This window comes from Muscardinus avellanarius (genome assembly GCF_963383645.1).
Source record: "Muscardinus avellanarius genome assembly, chromosome: 15".
NCBI lineage: Eukaryota > Metazoa > Chordata > Mammalia > Rodentia > Gliridae > Muscardinus > Muscardinus avellanarius.
In genome coordinates, this window is record NC_137801.1 from 89888812 (window position 1) to 89911282 (window position 22471).

General features: G+C 47.9%; 1 protein-coding gene across 3 annotated transcripts in view; it reads right to left on the reverse strand.

The window, feature by feature from the left end:
- Positions 1–22471, reverse strand: part of TSGA10 (testis specific 10) — a gene marked incomplete at both ends in the record, with an annotated part of 41866 nt that overhangs the window by 13101 nt on the left and 6294 nt on the right. For 2 of the 3 annotated variants that reach the window (XM_080711164.1, XM_080711165.1), the window contains 6 exons: positions 1654–1839; positions 3755–3865; positions 4409–4577; positions 5703–5758; positions 10939–11093; positions 13524–13639. In XM_080711164.1, coding sequence (XP_080567290.1) covers positions 1654–1839; positions 3755–3865; positions 4409–4577; positions 5703–5758; positions 10939–11093; positions 13524–13639 — 793 coding nt within the window. The remainder of the gene's footprint in view (positions 1–1653; positions 1840–3754; positions 3866–4408; positions 4578–5702; positions 5759–10938; positions 11094–13523; positions 13640–22471) is intronic. The other variant, XM_080711166.1, reaches the window with a different exon arrangement.

Below are 22471 nucleotides of genomic sequence, written 5' to 3' on the forward strand. Positions count from 1 at the left end.
AGGTTTGTTAAATTGTCAAAAAAAAAGTCCTGCTTTAAGAGACACCAAGTGAAACTTAGAAGACGACAAGGGCAAAACTGACTACTGTGCTTGTAAACACTGGTAATCCAGGACAGTAGTAAGTCCAACACATCCAAATACAGGCTGACAGTGGTGTAGCCAACAGAGAGCACTTGTGGGACCGTGTGTGCCCGCCTTGAGGCGTGGGAGGCAGTGTGAGTGCACACGTGAAGAGCCTGAAGACGGCCTGAAAGGCGGCCTACCCATCATGCTGTGCGGGCTGTGCTGGCGGGCTGCTGGCCCGCAGCTCTCGAGGGCTTTGGCATGGACAAGGTCTGTGACGGCCAAGTGGAGAGGAGGGAGATGAACACATCATGGAAAGCACTGACAGTCAGCCTGGTGCCGCACCTGCTACCTGGGTGCAGGCCTTGCCAGAACTACACCTGGAAATAAAGTTTTGGGGGCCCAAAAAGGAGCTGTGATGGAGACTTGTCTGTCCCTTACGTAGCGAACGGTTCCCTGGCTGCAGTTCTGAAAGCACGGACTCCATGATGAAGCACACTGGAAGCACACCAGGCCAGGACACTGCAGACCCTATGTGCTACCCAGTGGCAGAAGGTGAAGATGCTTACAGAAAAGTTTTCTCAGTGCATAAAGAACAGCATGAGTCCAGACCCGAAGGAGATGTGTGAGAAAGCTCATTCAGCAATAGGAGAGAACCCAGTCTATGAAACGAAGCCCAAGAGAGAAGTAAAAGGAGAGCAGGAGTCGTCCCAAATGTCTAGTCCAGAAGAAGGATCCGGTAGCTCAAAAGAAGGCAAGCTTCCTCAGAGCGCAGGAGCAGGCTGCGGAGAGCTGAGCCAAACAAAAATTTTCTATGGAGATTTTCTAGAAAGACAATAAACTTAATGACCAAGCAAATAATAATAATAATGACAGTTAATATATGACTATCCCACAAAGTATGCTCCAAAAGGAAACATTAGAATTGAAAAGAAATTAAGTCATCAGAAGTAGTCATTAATGTAAGTGCTTATGCGTCTCATAGCATTGTTTCAAATACATGCTCTAACATGACCTAACTGAAGGAGGAAGCACACCTCAAGAGGCCAGGAGAGTAGCAGAGTTGGACTCTGATCTGGTAGAGCTTTCGAACTCCTAAGACCAGGAATTTTAAGTGACTGCAAGTATTAGGCTAAAGGCTGATGGGAAACCATGAAAGTCCAAAAGGCAGCATGTGCAGAAAGACAAAGGCTTTAAAGGAAGTTCTAGAAACCAGAACCACTGTAACAGGAATAGAACTCCTCCAAGGGTTCTTCAGAAGACTGGACATGGCCCGTGGCCCATGAAGCACCGTGTGCTTGGGGCAAGTCAACAGCACACCTCCAAACTGAACAATGAGTTAGAAAATGGAACGCGATCTCCAAACCCTGGGCTTGTTACAAAGAGCTTAACATCTATGTAATGGTACTATCAGGAAAAATAAAAATAAAAAATAGAAGAAATATTAAAAGGGTAATGAATATAAAGTTGCCAAAATGAGGGCCAACGTTAACTGCTCATGTGCGTACGCTACGAAGAGCCCAGCAAAGCTTTTCTCAGCACGACTGCGTGGCGTGGCGTGGCGTGGCGTGCTGTGAGCGCATGGCCTACCTGCTCCACCTCCCGGTTGAGGGCATCCACCTTCTCTTTCAGTCGGCTGCCCTCGGCTTCGGCAGTGATCAGCTCCAGTTTGAGGGTGTTGTTTTCTGCCTCCGCTTGCCGAGCCTTATTTTCCCAGTTCTCAGCATCTTCGTTGGCTTTGCGGAGCTGGTCCATCATTTGCCTGTTCTCAGATTCCTGCAAAGCAAATCTGAGGCATTACTTTTAAGCTTTTACCAAACTGGACAGATGATACACATTAAACACTCTTGGCCAGCTCACTGGAAACCGCTTGCTATGAGGAACGTTTGCAACGTGACCCTGAGAAAACCTTTCCACACTGAGTTTAGAAACTGCTCCAGTGCGTTCACTCCACGTCGCTCTGGCTCCAAGGCTCCTCGCTTCTGTATTTGGAGTTCATATGTATCTTAAGCGTCACCTTCTGAAATTCTCCTGATTTGGAACATCTTCTGTGAGCTCCTGCCATCCATTCATTACCCAGCCTGATTTTTTGTATTTTTAAATTCCTTTATTGATGCACTGTAGTCATACATCACGGGGTGCAAGATGGTAGAGGCGTACGTGCACACGTCACTCACTGAGCCTGCCTACTATAATAATAACTTGCCTATAACTGCTCCTGACTAAAATCCCAAAGCTATGCTGAGAAGCATTTCCATAAATATGAATTCTTATGTAAACTGGACACACAGAACCAAATTTTTTAATCCTTCAAAGATATCATAAATGGATTGACTGCGCCAGGTGTGATGGCATGCATCTGTAATCCCAGTACTTGAGAGGATGAGACAGAAGGATTGCAGGTTCGGGACCAGCCTCAGCAACCTAGCAAGACCCTGTTTCAAAAACAAAAAATAAAAAGGGCTGAAGGTATAGCTCAGAGGTAGAATGCCCCTGGGTCCAGTGCCTGGTACAATCAATCAATCAATTAATGGACTAAAGTAGGTCCTTCTTCATATAAAGAAAAATTCAGCTCCACATCTATACTCTGCCAAACAGTCAGAAGCAGGCTACTTTTTAAATGCATAATTAAATGCATAATTTAAATGCAATAATTAGTAAAAAAAAGTCTTGAGGGCTCTTTTTCTCCTACTTGTTAATAAATACCACATTTCTCTGACAGAAATCTCAGGTTAATGAGCAAATTGCAATAAATTATATCTCACTCTATAAACCATTCAAATCAGATTTATGTTCTCACAATTAAGATTACTTAAGCCTAAACACTGGTTGGAATTAATTAAATATTGCCACCTTGTGGCCTCTAAAGTAAAAGATCTCTGCCAAATCTATTAACAAGTTAATTCTGTACATTAAACTATTTTATTGGCCCTCAAGATTCAGACGTCCCAAATGTGCCAGCAGGAACCTGATGGATGTTTTCAATGACTGTACCAAAAATAGTTCTTGTGTACTGAGTATGCACTTGGAAGGCACCTGGCAGGCACGTGTAACCCAAGCATCACCCACCCCGACCTTCCCCTTACAGTTAGGGAGCGAGGTGTGGACATGCCATCGCCCCAGTAATGCCCTATATTACTTGATCTTCCTGTCAAGGAGAGGAATGATTTCTTGTATTAACTCTGATTTTGTGAGCAGGCAGTAAGTGAAAAGAATTCCCTAAGATGTTCCCCTTGCCTTCCAAACAGCAGCCCCTCCGTACTGGCAGCTGGACACCATATCCACCCCCTTCTGTATCCTCACACGGACCAGAGCAGTGTGGGAGCTGAATAGACAACTTTTTTTTTTCTTTGTACTTTTTATTTTGAAACAGGGCCTCTAAGCTGCTGAGTCTGGTCCTCCTGTCTCACCCCGTTTCTGGGGTGAGGGCAGCTGAGCTGAATCCGGCCGTGTGTCCCCATCTGGTCACAAAGATCCTGTCTGTCTAGAGCTCTAGCCTTCTGTTTAGCAAAGTAGCAGGCACAGTCTCGGAGCCACTGCTCTGGACACTGGTGATGTCCTAAGCACACCGTCAGTCCACCACTGTCAAAACTAAAAGGAAGGCTTGACTCCCTGCCACTCCTGAGGCTGACCACTAAGCTCACTCGCAAACACCCCGAGGGGCCGCGCACAGAGGGAAACGTGTACGCACTTCGGACTTGAGGATATTCTTCAGCTTGTTGACCTCCAAGTTGGTGTCCTGGACCTTCTGCTTGATGTCATTAAGCTCGTTATGTGTATCGTTCAGTTTTTTAGATAGTGCCTATGGGGAAAAACAGCTAGATATGATACAGTAAAGACAAACTCCTATATGTAAAACCAGCAAAATAAAATCTTAAATATGTGCAATAAGTATAATAAATAAAATTAGTATACTTAATATATAAAATTCATCTACATCAGCGAGGAAACGCAAAAGCCCAAGAGCACGTAGACAAAGGAACCAAACAAATAATTCATAAAAAGGAAGACTGGGAGATAATATCTGAAAAAATGAGAAGTCACTAAGAACCAAAAGATATGCTTGGAGGAAGATAGGTTCAAGACCAGCCTCAGCAATTTAGTGAGACCTAGGAAGACCCTGTTTCAAAACAAAATATAAAATAAAATGGGGCTGGGAGTGTGACTCAGAGGTAGAACGCCCCTGGGTTCAATCCCCAGTAAAACACACACACACACACACACACACACACACACACACACACACGTGCGCGCGCGCTAGTGTTTGTTCTTTTCTACACATGAGGACTGTGGCTCAGGCAAAATACCCTTTTTCTTAGAGAAACAGATGACAGGACAAATATACCTGGTTTTCCTGTTTGGCTTTGCCAAACTGTTCCTGGAGACCGTCGTTCTCATGAGCCAGGATGTCTCTCTCCCTGGCGATCTGAGCCAGCTCGTCGTTTGTTTCATCCAATTGCCGACGCATCCTGGAAATGTCTTGTTCACACATGATTAGGGCTTCGGTCGACTGTCTATTCCACAAATCAAACAGCACATAAGAGACATTTTACTGAAACAGAATAACCAATTCTCACAAGCAGAAGATGGACAGTGAGCACGAAAACATCTGAAGAGGTTCTAGACATGTTCATCTTTGCAGACTAAACACTGCAAAGACAGTGCATAGCGCTTCTCCATCACCATCCTTTCACTGTGAAAAGTGCCTGGCAGCTGGAGCCGGGCGTGGTGGCCTGCGCTTGTAATCCCAGCACTTGGGAGGCTGAGACAGGAGGATCGCCATTTGAGGATATCCTCAGCCACTTAGTGAGGTCCTTTGCAACTCAGTGAGACCCTGTTTCAAAATAAAGAATAAAAAAATAGGGCTGGGGTGTAGCTCGGAGGTAAAATGCCCCTGGCTTCCACCCCCAGCACTGGCTACGTCTCACAACGCCTGACACTCAAGAAGGCCTGCACTCACCGCCATGAGGGCCTGACCTCCTCTGCAGACTCCCTGTCCTCTGTCCCTCAGGCTTGAGCCTCAGCCAGCTCAGCCTCCGTCAACGCTCAGGACGCAGCCGCAAGGTCCCCAAGGCCTTCAGACTCGGAGGTGGCTCCGGCACACTCCTAAGCCAGGCCCTGCTGGGAACCTGGCGTCTGCCTGCAGTTTTCCTCCAGGCCCCTCACTCCTTCTAGCCCCATCCCTACAGCCAGCCTAGGGCACCTCTTCTGCCTGGGCACCCTCGCAGAAAACTCAGCCAATGGTGTCGCACAGCCAGACAGGTACCCGCACCGGGACCCGCTCCCTGCCACGGGCCTCTCCCTCTCCCAGACCGCTGCTCCCTCAGCTCCCTCCCTCCGCTGCTCAGCTTCTCCCTTCACGCCTCCACACTGCAGGCTCCAACAACACTCACGACCTGCAGGTCAGACATTCTCCAACCTGACTCGGGTGTTTTGCCATTTTTTATAGTCCGTTGCCCTTCCTTTCGTTTAATTTGGCAAATGCCCGCCTTCCCTTACTTCCCTTGGCAGACTGAGGGAACTCTGGAGGGTGAGCACCGCAGAGTGGGCCTCAGACAAGACGCCGCTGCCCGTTTAAGTCTCCGCATCATTCAGTACCCTGCCCCAGGAAGAGCTCACACACCTGCCGAATGACTTACCGTGACGCCTGCTCCATCTCGGCAATGATGTTCTTCATGCCTGAAATGGTCTTTTCCTGGAAAAGTAACAAACATTAAACAAAGTTATCCTACGGTTGCTCCTATTTAAACTAAGCCAGGCGTGGTGGCGCACGCTTGTCATCCCTGCGCTTGGGAGGCGGAGACAGGAGGATCACATTCACGGCCAGCCTCAGCTACTTAGTGAGGCTGTCTGCGACTTAGTGAGACCCTGTTTCCAAATAAAGAACAAGACATAGGGCTGGAGGTGTAGCGCAGAGGTAGATGCCCTTGACTCACCCCAGCACTGTCAAACAAACAAGCGGAGTCTTCGAGCAAGCCTGTCATCTCTGCGTGTCTTCAGCATCATCTTTAAACGCCGCTCCAGTCTGGTCCTTACAGATGCCTTTCACTCTTAGTGTGTGGTAAGAGGCAGCAGTACCCGTCTACACCCACTGTGCCCAGAGGGTCCCCACGCCCCGTCTACACCCACTGTGCCCAGAGGGTCCCCACGCCCCGTCTACACCCACTGTGTCCAGAGGGTCCAGCGCCCTGTCTACACCCACTGTGCCCAGAGGGTTCCCACGCCCCATCTACACCCACTGTGCCCAGAGGGTTCCCACGCCCCGTCTACACCCACTCTGCCCAGAGGCGTCCCGCACCCCGTCTACACCCACTCTGCCCAGAGGGTCCCCATGCCCCATCTACACCCACTCTGCCCAGAGGCTCCAGCGCCCCGTCTACACCCACTGTGCCCAGAGGCGTCCCGCACCCTATCTACACCCACTCTGTCCAGAGGGTCCCCGCACCCCGTCTACACCCACTCTGCCCAGAGGCTCCAGCGCCCCGTCTACACCCACTGTGCCCAGAGGTGTCCCAAGCCCTGTCTATACCCACTGTGCCCAGAGGGTCCCCACGCCCCGTCTACACCCACTGTGCCCAGAGGGTTCCCACGCCCCGTCTACACCCACTGTGCCCAGAGGGTCCCCACGCCCCATCTACACCCACTCTGCCCAGAGGGTCCCCACGCCCCGTCTACACCCACTGTGCACAGAGGGTCCCCACGCCCCGTCTACACCCACTGTGCCCAGAGGGTCCCCACGCCCTGTCTACACCCACTCTGCCCAGAGGGTCCCCACGCCCCGTCTACACCCACTGTGCCCAGAGGGTCCCTACGCCCTGTCTACACCCACTCTGCCCAGAGGCGTCCCGCACCCCGTCTACACCCACTGTGCCCAGAGGCTTCCCGCGCCGCCCCGTGTTGGCGTTCTGGAGCAGAGGGTGGGCCCGCCGAGGCTGGAGCAGGCCCAGTGCCTTCCTGCCTTCCACCATGAGCACGGCTCCTTTAACACCCTTGCTGAGCCTGAGCTAGCCTAACTATACCACGGTATGTAACATCCTTCGCGCTACATCAGCCGTACAGAAGAGTAGACTATCCCTCACTAAGTAATAACATCTCCCCTTGCCTTTGGCCTTTTAAGGCCTAAGTAACCAAGCAAAGCGATGAAAGGCCCACCCAGCTCCCTCAGCCACCTCTGCCCCTGCCTGCAAAGCGCAGCTCCGGAGCAGCCTCACTCCCGGCTTCACGCTAGCTTCCCTCATCATGTGCCCAGGGAACCTGGGCCTCCGTTCCCGGTCTGCTCTCCGATGAAATCCAAGATTCTACACCTGGCAGCAATGACTGAAGTATGGCTAAACATCCATTAACAACAACAGTTAAACACCTTTAGGAAAAGCAAACCCATGGAGAAAAATCCCAAACACAAAACGCTGCTTAAGATGGAATGTTTACACAGTTTAAAAATATAATACATTTTAAAATAAATTCTGAAAAGCTAACTGAACTTCTAGTGTTTTTGAAGGTCATTATTTGGTTAAGCTTGAAATATGCTTTATAAGCTTAAAAGGAGACTTTCCTTACTCAGAAGTTCACCTTGAATATTTCTGAACATTGTAAAGTATCCAGGGAAACAAAATTACTGAGCAGGATACAAGAATATGTCCCCTTATTTTTCTCTTAGTAGGATCCTAATACCCCCATCCTCAAATCTACCAACTAGAAATGTAATATTCCAATATGTTCATAGAGCCAGGAACAAAGGTTCATGGGAACTGGGAGGATTCATTTTGGCTGAGATGATCATAAATGTACTAAGAAAAACTATATAAGTAATTCTGATTTTTCTCACTCAAAAATCTATGAATTTAGCCGGGCGTGGTGGCGCACGCTTGTAATCCCCGCGCTTGGGAGGCGGAGACAGGAGGATCGCGCAGGTTCAAAGCCAGCCGTGCGCGCTGGCTTAGGAGACCCTGTTTCCAAAAATGAAAATGTAAAAATAGGTCTGGGAGTGTAGCCCGGAGGTAAAAGGGCTTCCAGGAACCCCAGTACCACCAAAAAAAAAAAAAAAAATCTATGAATTTGGCTGGGCGTGGTGGTGCATGTTTGTAATGCCAGCATTTGGAAAGCTGAGACAGGAGGATCTGGGTTTGCAGACAGCCTCAGCTACTTAGTGAGGCCCAAAAACTAGGGACAGGGGGTAGCCTGGAGGTAGAATGCTCCTGGGTTTCATCCCCAATACCACATACACAAAATAATCTATGATCACCAGAAAATGTTCTCCTTATTCACAATAACACAGACTTGTCCAAATTAATTCATTTCTATAACCTCCATATTAGACTATAAAATAGTCCTATTCTTCACTGAAGGGTGTTTATTAGTTCAGTCTTGAAATGTCACAGAGAACATTGTCTCTTTAACTAACACGAGCTTTAAACATTATTTTCCCTTTAGAGGACAAATGTTCTTACTTTTATAATATCTTATATAAGATTTTTGATTTTGAAATGAACTTGTGACTCAGTATTCCTTATGAAAGAAAGTTAACATTGGTATAGTGAGCAGAATGAAATATATATAAAATATTAGTTATGGCAGAGAAAAATGAGATTCTGAAAGATATGATTTTTGTCTCTAAATAGTAGTGCTTTAAAAGGAAATTATGAGCCAGGCATGGTAGCTCACACCTATAATCCCAGTACTTGGGAGGCAGAGAGACAGAAGAATTGCAGGTTCAAGGACAGCCTCAGCAACTTAGCAAGACCCTGTTTCAAAATAGAAAATAAAATTGGGCTGGGGTTATAGCTCAGAGGTAGAATATTTCTGGATTCAACCTCAGTACTGCAAATTAATTAAATGGATATTATGCTTAGCTACTCAAAAAATGCTTTGGCTGGCTATGGTGCCATACACCTGTAATCCCAGGAAGATCACAGCTATAAGGCCAGTCCCGGCAACTTAACAAGACCTTACGATTAAAAAAAAAAAAAAAAAAAAAACCAGGAATGGGAGTGTAACTCAGAGGTAGAATGCCCCTAGATTAAATCCCTAATAACAACAAAAAAAGTTTTAAATATAAGGAGAAGAAAAATTCCACTTAAGAAATCATAAAATTTCAAAAATAATGAGTCAGGCTTTCCAGCAAGTAAAGCAGTTTGTGCTGTTCCGTGACCTTTGATGACTCCAGCTAAGCTCATACTCACAAGTCTGTTTATTATTCAGTGTTTTCTCCAAACCTAAAACCCCAAGAGCCTTCGAATATTCATCTGCATGTCCCAAGGGCCACTGAGCGCAGCCCAGGTCCTACCACAAATCCTGTGCCTGTCCTCAGGACGCCTCTGGGGCCCAGCTTCCCCACCTCACACCTGCCTCACCAACACGCCTCTGTCTCCGCACAGGTGTCCCTGATGCTATTCCCGTTTCCTCATAATCCACCTTTTATGGATTTACAAATGCTAGAACATCTGTCCTAAAATAAAGATCCATGCCGGGCGTGGTGGCGCACGCTTGTCATCCCCGCACTTGGGAGGCGGAGACAGGAGGATCGCGCAGGTTCGAAGCCAGCCACACGCGCTGGCTTAGGAGACCCTGTTTCCAAATAAAAATGCAAAAATAGGTCTGGGAGTGTAGCCCGGAGGTAGAAGGGCTTCCAGGAACCCCAGTACCACCAAAAAATAAAATAAAATAAAATAAAATAAAGATCCAACGATTTCATTACATTACCGTATCAACCAGCCACACCGTGACGGTGGAGACCCCACCAACGCCCCGTCTTTGTGAGCTAGCTTTCTGTCCCGGCTCTCGTTTGGCCCTCCACACCTTTGCAAACTATTCTTTGGCCATGCCACGTGGTCAGGAGTTCCCATGAGACTCCCTGGCTTCTCTGTGGCTGCTCTGCCGGCCTGGATGGCCGCCCCACTTTCCTTTCCAGCTCCATCTTCTGGCTAATTTCTGGTGACTTTCAAGGAAACCCAGGCAGAGCCGCTCCTTGGAAGCCTTCCTCGCACTTCCTTCTTCCCTCCGCTAACTCCCAGGCCCAAGCAGGAAGCTGTCAAGACTCCGAGACACCTGCGCACAGGCCTAGGGCACCTCACACATGCGTCTACTGTTCCACAGCTCATCCTGCCTCCGCTTCACCCTAACCTGGCACCTGCCAACAAATGTCTGTAGAAAGAACGGGTGGGTGGCTGGGTGGGTACTTGGTGAATGAGCTCCCTTCACTGGGAAAGACCGTATTCTAACGGTGCGGTCACTGCTGAAGACGTCCGTGGGAAGCACGCCAGGGACTGGCTTGGGAACACTCGTGCCCAGGAAGAGCGCCAGTGTCTCTGGGCTAACCCTGTTCCGCTGTTCTCAGTGACAGCACAAGAGGGGTCGGAATCACCAACTGGCTTTCTGCGCGACACCACGCAGCCTGCCTCCAGAGGCTGGGGGATGAGACCCGCATTCCCGCTTCACCACCACAGCGGCCGTCACGGAGGAAGCAGCCCCCCAGGCTGCCTGAAACGGCTCCGGGAGAAACTGTCTTATTGCTTTTTTCTGCATTTGATTTAGTTATTGCCAGTGAATATTAGTCACTAATTCATGATAGAAAGAAAACCAATTTAAAACATTAGCCAGTAGGTTCGTACACATACTTCCTAAGGCTATCGTCGAATATTTCAGAGTCTGATTTAAAAGTTTCGGCTCTCTAGAAAAAACTCTGAGAAAGTCCTTCCGTTCAGATTCAAGGGAGCCAGGTCAATACTTGAGCACCTCTGGTGTGCCACGGCTCCCAACCACGGTTCCCCCGCCTGCCTCAGTCCCCCAGCCGTGGTTTCCCCCACAGCCCCCCCTGCCTCAGCCCCCCTGGCCACGGTCCCCCCACCTCGGTTCCCCCCCCACTCCCCCCAACTGCACCTTCATTGCCAGGCTCTCTCCGAGCGAGGCGATGTTCTCTGACTTCTTATCCAAGCAGGCCTGCAGGCATTCCTTCTCCTTCGCCAGGTCGTTGAGGGCGGCCCCGAGAATGCTGATCTCTTCTCGCTGCGCGATGCTCTGCCTGGTGAAGTTATCTATGCCATCACAGGAGTGTTGTTTTAATCAAGAGAACATCTTTTTTCCAATCAAGCAGGTGAAAATACTTCTCAAAGTTCTCCTACATTACAGTCTACAGTTAACAACAAGAAGACTCTATCCCAATGAAAAATGCTTTTTGTTGTTAGTGATTAAAAACTGCAATGAATTGTGAAATTCTAAGTGGTTCATAAATGTAGAAGTACACGTAAGAGCCTTGAATCCATTAGCAGAGGAAAGCTGCGCCCTAAGTCCTCATGCGGCAGAGAGGAGAGCACGAAGTAGGTGGAGCATCAAAACCCCTATGGCCTTTGCCCTCCTGAGTTTCCCCCCCTCTGTCTACCTAGAATGACTGCTGTATGTCAAACTGGTAACAAAGCTTCCTAATACAGCCAATTAAGTCAAATGTCACTGACATGGAGATTCTTCTAGAATCCCTGCCGGGTGGGAGGCGTCCAGGTAGCGAGGCTCTGCCTGCAAGCCGAGGTGGCGGAGGAGAGCGGCGCCCCTCCAGCTGCAGTTCTCCCTCCGCCTGGCTTGGCTCCTGGGGGTGGGCAGGGCAGCATGTGCGCTCAGCGCACCCCTGCCCCCAGCCCATGCTGACTCTGAGCGGGGCCCTAGCAAGGCCCGGGCATCCGAAGCCGGGGGCGGGCAGGGGCGGGCAGACTCCCGCGCTGGCCCTCCCTCGCCCAGAAGCCTGGCCCGTGCTCTCCACCAGCTTCCCTGTGCCATGCAGCTCTGAAGCCGCCAGGCGAATCCTGGCTAGCCCGCTCCATCTGTGCCAGGCAGCGCCGGGGTGCACGGCGCCCCTTCACCCCGCGCGGCCTTAAGGCAGCCCACACAGTGGGCTCTGCACTCGCTCATTCCTGCTGCTGGTCAGCCAGCCGTGCAACGGGTTCAAAGCTCTCCTGTCCTCAGCTCACGCCCTGAGCGGCCTCCTTGCTTTCCCCTTCCCTGCCTCCCTCCCGCTGGCCAGCTCTGCAGAGGCCTCCTGGCCTCCACTCCACTGCCGCCTGCGCAGCTAAGCCCACCACTGTCCAGCCTGTCCCACAGCCACTCACTCTGAGGCCCCCGCCTCGCCCTCCTCGCACCTGCTTCTCAGCAGTGTCTGCAGGGGTCACACCCGCCCAGAAAGCTCTGCTCCCTCACCCCTGGGACAGCACCCACTCAGGCCTGCATCCTCACCTCATTCTCTACACTCCTCTGGGTGATTTTATGGTTATATATATATATGTGTGTGTGTGTGTGTGTGTGTGTGTGTGTGTGTGTGTTACTGAGGGTGGAACCCAGGGGCTTTTTTATCTCCGGGCTACACCCCCAAACCTCTTTTATACTTTATTTGGAAACAGGGTCTCACTAAGTTGTTGAGAGCCTAAGTAGCTGAGGCTGGCTTCAAACTTGTGCGATCCTCCTGTCTCAGCCTCCCAAGCACTGGGATTACAAGGGTGTGCCAACACGCCCAACAATTTCATGGTTTTAAAATATATAGTGACATATAGCAAATATATATTATTAGCTTAGATTTCTCTTCTGAGACACAAACTTATTTATTAAACATCTGATTTTACATCTTCACTTGGACTCAACATATTAAAAAAATAAATTCTCAGCCAGGCATGGTGGCGCACTCAGAAAGCAGAGACAGCAGGATCGTGGTTCAAGGCCAGCCTCAGCTACTTAGGCCCTCCACAACTCAGTGAGACCCTGTTTCCAAATAAAGAATAAAATATAGGTCTGGGGGTGGAGCTTGGAGGTAGAATGCCCTGGGTTCCATCCCCAGTACTGCAGAAAAAAAAAAAAGAATTCTCTGTCAATATTACATTTTAATACTTGTCTCAATAAATAGCAACTCCGTTACCTAAATTAATGCCATACTAGACATTACACACAGAAGAGCACATGTTAAAAATTTTCCTGTGTCTTAAGATAGACTCTCTCATAGCTCTGAAAAAATTACCTTTTACTTATAAGAAGACTAAATTATGACCATATTTTCATATACATAAGTGGTAAGAAACATATATAGGAAATTTTATAAAAGTTATTTTTATAAACCCAAGTAATGTCATACAACCAAACATACATATACTTTCCACCAAAAGTAACACACATACAAGCACAACAATGTGCCGTGACAACAGCTCTAAGCTGCGTTATACAAAACTGTAAATATGAGGACATCATAAGTTTTTAATGTTGCTGCTTTGTTTAGCTACTTCTTCACTAACAACCTATAAGTTCTAATATGGTCCTAAATCTCATTAAAATAATTTTACTATTAAAGAAAAATGCATTTCCCATTATTTTTTACTTATAAACTTTTAGGCTAAGGGCTTGTTTCTAAGTTTATCCTTGTTATAACTAAAGGGAACACAATTTTCTATCAGACTAAAGAAAAAATAAAAATAATATCAGAGGGAAAAACTCACCAATTTTTTCATCCAAGCACATAATTTTCTCCTGAGTAAGCTGCAGTTCATATTTTTTCTTAGCAAGGTGCCGCTGAGTATCAGAAAGATCTTTTTCTGTATTTTCATATAAAAGTCTGCAAATATTTTAATAATAAAACTAATTCTAAAATTTTAATGTTTTGTTAACTTCTAATGCATTTAAGTCTAAAACATTTAAGGACACTAATATACTTTTTTAAACATAAAACCACATCATAGGAAGTTTGGAAAGTAAAGGGCCAAAGGGCCCCTCACTCCACCACTCAAACATAAGCTCCTATTGGCTTGTTGGTATTCACTATTCAGTGTTTTTTGAGGGGGGCTATACACATTTTAAAGTAACCATACAAATTCAAAGTTGAATCCAGGTTTTTCCACCTACATATAATCTTTAATATTTTTAAGCCTTGTAATACAAAGGCTATAAGCCCTCCAAATCTTTTTTTTTTTTTTTTTTTTGGTGACACTGAGGGTGGAACTCAGAGGCTTTCTACCTCCAGGCTATACTCCCAGACCTATTTTATATTGTATTTGGAAACAGGGTTATCACTAAGTTGCTGAGAGCCTCACTAAGTAGCTGAGGCTGGCTTCGAACCTGCGCGATCCTCCTGCCTCAGCCTCCCAAGCGCAGGGATTACAAGCGTACCCACCACGCCCGGCTCCAAATCATTATTTTCTGACTGGAAACTGTTACACGGGGAATAGTCCCTGGCTACTACGCAAACATGGGTTTAGCTCTGTACTGGAAGTACGCGTGATGAGCAGCCACTGGGGACAGCCGAGTGAAGGGTGCGTGCGCTTCTGTATGTGTGCGCAACGTCCTGTGAATCCTGAGATTATGTTCAAGCAGTAAGACAAGCAAATTCCCAGACAGCAGCCATACAAGTAACACAATGAATAAAAAGCTCAGCCAGGCACGACGGCTACAGCCTGCAATCCAGCTGCTCAGAAGGTTAAGGCAGGAGGACTGCAATCCCAGGACCAGCCTGGACAATTCAGCAAGACCCACCTCCTGGCAGAGCAGCCCCGGGTCCATCCTGCAGGGGTGGCCCCGGGGCAGGCCCTGGCATCATCTCTCTAAAGCCCCTCCTCTCATGCCAACATGCAGCCACAGATGCCAAGGCAGGCCCCTCAGGCTGCTCCACCTCGGGGCCGACGGGGACAGGCCGACCCGGCGTGCTGCGCGAGGCAGAAGCTCTGGGAGTACCCGAGCGGCACAGTCCAGGACGGCCACACGTGGGCCGGCCTCGGTGTCCGTCGGCAGGTGAGAGGGTCACAAGATGATGGCGGGCACACATGGGATCCTGCTCAGCCAGGAAGGTGAGCAGTTACGTCATTTCAGGGAAACGGATGACCCCGAGGACACGGCGTCAGGCGAGACAGGCAGACACGGGCAGTGAAGGTCGTGCATGTTCTCCTACGGAGGCTAGGGCGTGGCGTGGTCAGGTCCCAGAGTAACTTCAGAGGAGAAGCCCCAGTGGAGCCAGAGCGGTGGGCGGGGAGGAGTAGGGAGGGGGGATCACGAGAATCACCTCCCGACACAGGCAGGTGTGTGGGAATACGAGCGCCAGCCTCAGCGTCCTGTGGGGAGGAGGTGAGGGAAGGGGACAGCCAGCAAGTGCCGTGTGCCTGTCACCATCACACGCCCTGCGCTGTGATATGAGACTAGAATGCACCAATAAAGCACTGTAAAACCTTATGAAAGTGTTATGGTGTTAGTGTCTCTCCCATCCCCCATACACATGCAAAACATTCCAGTGTACATGGCGGCTTCACTCACGCTATTAAACTGCATTACAAGCTGACATGGTGGCGCACACTTGTAATCCCAATATTTGGGAGGTTGAGACAGGGGATCGCAGGTTCACAGCCAGCCTCAGCAACTTAGCTAGGCCCTCTGCAACTTAGTGAGACCCTATTTCAAAATAAAAGAATAAAATAGGATTGGGGTATAACTTATCTCAGAGGTAGAATGCTCCTAGGTTCAGTCCCCAGTAATACACACACACACACACACACACACACACACACACACACACGGCATTAGAACCAGATATTTTCCAAAACAGCCATAAGATCCCTGTAACACACTGAGCCAGCCAGGTGTCACGGCACATGGCTCCATCCCTGCATGTGGGAGGCCAAGACGACACCATGAAAAGCAGCAAGACCCAGCTCCTCACATTCTGACCTGTTTCTGGACCCTAACACAACACACTGTTGTCAACAACAAAAGTTACAAGACACTCCAAAAGCAAGAAAAGAAAATGGCATGAGGTCTCAGATAGGAGACGGATGTTATGAAGTGGGAAATCTGAAATCATTATGACAAATTAGGGAAGAGCAGCAGCAACGACACAGAACCACAGCGCGGGAGCGGGAGTCATCCTGGCACTCAGGACTCCAACAGAGCCCAGGGAGGCAGGTCCGCAGAACGGCCCAGTCTAAAATGCAGAGGAAGAAAAAGCCAGACAGACAGCCCGGGAGCGGGGCACGCACGTCAAAGGTCAGCAGAAAAGAGAGGGCTGCGCATAAGGTAACTGAAGGGGAAGGGCCTGGACCAGCAGCAGCAGCAGCAGCAGGGCTGGGAGCCGCGCTCTTCTCGCTGGGCGTTCCAGGGACCGGCTGGGCTTCCTAAGCGCAGGCCCTGCCCCACCGACATTCCAGCCCCCTGGTCACTCTGCAGCGGCCACTCAGACTTGGAAGGTTATGTGCAGGTTTTCGCGATGCTCACCACTGAGAGCGCCAGCGAGATTTCTAGGACCCCCAACCTGCGCCCGGTATACTTGCTTGAAGCCAGGACCCCTGAATCAACCCGCTCATCTCCTGAAGTCCCAGTTAGCTCTGCAGGAGGTGTGCGGTGTCTTAAAGAGCGAGAAAGCGCCAAGGTAGTGTGCACCACCGAGCTCTGCTGCCGGACTCCAGAGCAGCCGAGGCTCGGCCTTGGGGACCACCACCCGCCTCTCCTCCCGCTCGGCCTTGGGGACCACCACCCGCCTCTCCTCCCGCTCAGCCTTGGGGACCACCACCCGCCTCTCCTCCCACTCGGCCTTGGGGACCACCACCCGCCTCTCCTCCCCAGTCTGCTTTTCTCCACCAGCTATGACGTCTGAGCTCGATGCCACTGTGTTGGAGACTGCTTCCCTGAGTCCCGGAGCCAGGACTGTGGCTTCGCCCAGAGTCTGCTCCGTTTTTATTGTAGTACTTTTAGCAGAAGAAATGTTTGTTTGAGCTAAAAGCTTTGTTGTTGGGAAACTGTTTTACAAAGTAGCAGTCATCCTTGGGTGCAAAGTTAAAAAACAAAACTGTTTCCATAAAAAGTGATTCTGTTGCTCTTGAATTTTCCTAGTCTTTTACCTTTTTAAATTTTTATTGGTGCATTGTAGTCATTAGTCTTTATCTTTTAATATAACAATTTTTACTTCAAGGAAGGAAATACTTAAGTGTCTTAAAAACACCCATGCCTCTCCTTATTAGTACAATGTAATACCCAAACACAGAAGATACATTTGAAAGGAGTGTGTAGCCAGGCAAGGTGGCACACACCTGTAATCCCAGTACTTGAAAGGCTGAGATGGGAGGATCTCAGGTTCAAAACCAGTCTCAGCAACTTAGCAAGGCCATGTTATGAAACTTTAAAAATAAAATAGGGCTAGGGTTGTTGCTAATAGGCAGAGTACCTCTGGGTTCAATACCCAGTAAACACACACACACATGCACACACACACACACACACATACACACACACACACAGAGGAAATTAGTAAATAACATTAAAATGTGGTGGTTCCCTCTTAATACTAATTTGTACATGTTCCCTCTGTAATCTACCTTATAATCTAATTGATAAGCAGATGATAAAAATATGTCCATGTGGTTACAAATTTCAGGTGTCTGTCTGTGGGACCACAGGAATTGCTACGTGTAACCATGGCGAACACCGACCAGTTCAAAGGAATTCCAATAGCTCTCTGGGCATCGTGAGTGGCTGTGGTGCTCAGTAAGGCTGACACCGAGGATGAGCTATATTCACCTCAGTTAAGAAGGTAAAACTGTGGTAAGCTTTCAAGCCAAAGCAGTTCATTTCCCAACATATGATTTTATTTAAATTGAAGCAGAATGGGTAGGATCTATTGAGATGAACATCACTGGCTACTCTGCATGTATTATGTACTTGTGTTATTTCTAAAGAGAATAGAAAAGATGAACATTTTATAAGTTTAAGGAAGAAATTTGACTTCTCCGTCATTTCGGTTAAGGGTAACAGCCCTTTGTCCTTAACAACCGCCAAGGGCCCAGAGCTGGATGCTGCAGGCTCAAAACATAGGCTGAGGGGGAAGCACAGACCGCTGGGTGGAGTCTGGAGACTTCCAGGCGGGACGCTAGGGAGCGGCCAAGATGAAACCAAGGATGGGCCATCACCCGGACCGACAGACATACCCGGGCACTGCGTCTCTGAGTCCTGTCCCCAAACACGGCTCCGCAGTCTAACCACGGGAAAATGGAGACAAACTCCAAAAGTGCCGGCTCCAAAACACCTGCTGAGCACTCCTCCCAAGTGTCAAGCAGGGACCTGAGACTGTCAGCCAGGAGAAGCCCGAGGAGGCACGAGCACTGAGTACAACGTGGAACTGGGAGCACGGTCCTGGAACAGAAAAGGGCATTAGGAGAGAAATGGAGAAACCTGCAGAGTGTGCGTTCTATCAGCCACGACTCACAGGACCGACCACATACTCTAGTACCGTGAAACATCGTGCTAGAGAAGACTAGGTGTGAGGTGCAGGGACATTCCAGTCTTCACAAGTTTTCTGCAAATCTAGCTGTTCTAAATTGTAAAGTTTATTTATTTAAAAACAACTGCACTTTCCCACGCTAAAACAAACAGTTGGAAAGTGAAATTTGAAAATTCCATTTATAACCAACCGCATAGAAATGAGAACGACACAGGGAGAACTGGGCACCTAACGTGCAAGACCTGCCCAGGGAAGTCGACAGCTGCGTGGATGGCGAAATGAGAAGGCTCAACACTGTCACTACCGCTCCCAACGCCAACGAGCTTCCAAGCCAGCTTATTTTTATACATTGTGAGGCTGATTCCAAGGTCAGAATGCCAAAGAGCTAGAATAGCCAATGGGGCAAAGTAAGTCTCCAACAAATCAAATGGACTAAAGAAATAAACAGAAGAACTGAAACATTAAACCACAGAAAACAAACGCAGCAAAAGCAAAACTAAACAAATGGGGGCCACATCAGCTGAGCTCTTCCCTCTGTCCAGCAGAGGGAACCATCACCAAATTAAAAGGCAGAGCATGGGGAGAACATGCAAGCTGGCTGTATAACAGGAGCTAATGTCCAAAACATAGAAGCAATGCATTCAACTAAACAGCAAAAATGGTTTTAAAAAACTAAAAGACAAGCAAAGGAGTGGGCAGCGGTGGCGCACACTTGTCATCCCAGTACTTGGGAAGCGAAGACAGAAAGGATCCCAGGTTCATGGCCAGCCTCAGCTACTTAGTGAGGCCCTGTTTAAAAAAAAAAAAAAAAAAAAAAAGCCGGGCGTGGTGGTGTACGTTTGTAATCCCAGCATTCGGGAGGCTGAGACCAGAGGATCACGGTTTGCGGACAGCCTCAGCTACTACTTAATGAGGCCCTTTACAACTCAGTGAGACCCTGTTTCAAAATAAAGAATAAAAAATAGGGCAAGGGATATAGCTCGGAGGTCAAATACCCCTGGGTTCCATCCCCAGACCCACAAAAAAAAAAAGAAACAATAATAATTAAAAAAAAAAAAAAAAGGACAGGGCTGAAGGTGCAGCTCAGAGGTAGAATGCCCCTGGGTTCAATCCCCAGTACCACACAACACACACACACACACACACACACACACACACACACACACACAGCCAAGCAAAGGACTCAAACAGACATTTCCCAAGGAAGACATGCATGCCAACAGGTACACGGAAAGGTGCTCAACATCACTAGGCAGGAAAATGCAAACCCAAACCATAATGAGATGTCACTCCCGTGGACAAGAGGATGCTGGTGCCAAAGGGCCAGAAGACAGCAGGAGATGGCCAGGCTGTGCAGAAAAGGAAGCCCTTCCACAGTCGGGTGGGAGTGTAGGCAGGTACAAGCCGGGCACGTGGGAGGACAATCCCAGGACTTGGCAGGCTGAGGCGGGAGGATTGCAGGCTCCAGGCCGGCCTCAGCAACTGACGAGACCCTGTTCAAAATAAAAAAATAAAATAGGGCTGGGGTTGTAGCTCAGGGAATGCCCCTGGGCTCACAAATCCCTAGTACTGCAAAAAATAAGATAATTAAGTAAATAAAAAGGATTAGAAGTTTAGCTCAGAAGTGGAATGCCCCTGGGTTCAATTGCAGTACCAAAAAAAAAAGTCCAAGAACTAAAAAGAGAGTAGAAAGGCAGCTACCAGTCGCCATGGCTGGGGGTGGAGAAGCAGGGCGACTCCGCTCAAAGCGTACAACCTGCAGTCTTAAGGGTCAAGAGACAAATGCGCAGGGTGACCAGATGCAGCGGTGACCAGGAGCAGGGAGGCATGGCTAACAATGAGACACCCTGCCACAGATAATAAGATACCATAGGTTTGAAGTTTTCCAAAAGACCCGATTTTAATATTGTCACCTCACACACACAAAAGGAACTATGGGAGGAAACAGATATGTCACTTACATTGAATGAGGTAATCACTTCACAATATATGTACATCAAAACACCACACTGTACACCTCAGTATATTCAATTTTTGTTCAATAATTATACCTTAATAAAACTGAAAAACTAAAAAAAAAAATAGAACTACTATATGATCCAATAATCCCACTTCTGGGTATTATTTCAAAAGAATAGACATTAAGATCTCAAAGAAAGAGTCGGGTATGGTGGCGCATGCTTGGGATGGTGGCCCAGCATTTGAGAGGCTGAGATAAGACGACTGTGGTTCACAGGCAGCCTCAGCTACTTAGTGAGGCCTTTTGCCACTCAGTGAGACCCTGTTTCCAAATAAAAACTAAAAAATAGGGCTGGGGGTATAGCTTGGAGGTAGAATGCCCCTGGGTTCCATCCCCAGTACGGAAAAAAAAAATCTCAAAGAGATATTTGCATTCCTCTGTTCATGGCCATTCACAATAGCCAAGAGGTGAAAGCAATCCAAACGTCTATGAATGGATCAAGAAAATGAGGCATATACATTCAAGAGATTACTCAGCCTTGAAAAGGAGGCGATTCTGTCATAGCGACAACAAGCTGAACCTTGAGAACATTACAGTAGTTAAATAGACAGGCACAGCCAAACGCTGCACAATGCCCCACCTGTAGAGGTCAACTCACCAAGTTTAGTGAAGCAGTGGCTAGGGGATGGGGGTGCTCTTCAGTGGACACGGAGGGCTAGGTATAGGACCCGTGCAACAGGGTTCTTATGGTTATCAGAACTGTACAGTACACATCAGTGTTTAACCAGGTAGATTGCAATGTGCTTTTCACCACAATTTTAAAAAAGAAAGAAATACAAACAACTGACCCACAGGGGTGCAAAGCAACCCACCAAAGTTAAGTCTTTTCACCAAGTGGTGCTGGGGCACCCGGACACCCACATGTAAAAAGTAAACTTCAACCTACATCTTGCACCATACAAAAAATTAACTTGAACTGGATCATATAGCTAAATGTCAAAGCTAAAATCACAACACTAGATGCAGCTCTGGAGGGAAGACCAGGCCACTGCTCAGAACGTGGGGCTGGTCTTACAGGTGCATACGTACCCAGGCCAAAACTCTCCAGACCACACACATAAGATATGCAGTCTACTGTATTTCTGCTATACTTTAACCAAACTCTTAGAGCAAAGGTACAAACTTATATCTCTTAGAACAGTATAATAAACTACTAGAATGTCTTCAAATATCTCGTAATGATATAGGTAAATGTGTGTGATGTATAATTAAATGAATCCAGCCAAACATAAAACGATACAAGGACCAATCTCAATCACACAGAAAGCGTATGCATACGTAGAGACAAGTTAAGCTCCAGTTGGGAACCTCTCTCTATTAATATTTTCCCGGGTTACAGAATCGCGAGTGACTTCAATTTTTTCACACTTTTTTCTATCTCCCAAGGTTTACTTTGTGGTTGTCCTCTTGTTCTGTTATTACTTTCATTTTACCCGAGTTCATAATATTATTAGAGTAAATGTCTTTAAAAAGTAAAGGGAGCTGGGCGTGGTGGCACACGCTTATAATCCCTGCACTTGGGAGGCTGAGACAGGAGGATGGCACAGGTTCGAAGCCAGGCTCAGCTACTTAGTGAGGCTCTCAGCAACTTGGTGAGACTCTGTTTCCAAATAAATTATAAAATAGGTCTGGGAGTGTAGCCTGTAGGTAGAAAGCCCCTGGGTTCCAACCCCAGGACCACAAAAAAAGTAAGAATTTTAGCAATTATCTGTCCTGGTAAGTGGTTTAACCTACGCATACAAGATCCTGGAAAGATCAAATGGAGACTGAGAATTCACATGTGAACCAAGTATTATCTGTGAGTCAAAAACACATTTCACATTCGCATGAACCACTGTGTGTGTTTTACTAGGGATTGAATTCAGAGACATTCTGCCTCTGGGCTACACCCATATCCCTCTTTTATTTATGGCTGCTGAGGCTGGTCACAAGCCTGAGACCCTCCTGCCTTAGACTGCCAAGCACAGGATTAATGAGATTCATGCTTAGTGGGTCTGTAGACCTCCATGTTTCATGTGAACAGATACTAGCACACTAAGAGATCTTCCAAAAGTGTATTCTCCCATCCTTACTGTCTATAGGTTGCTTGAATTGACATTTCTTACTGCTATAATGCCAGTATGTTGGAGGAGCTAAGTGCTTGGCATTCAATTAACAGGAATTCTATCACATGC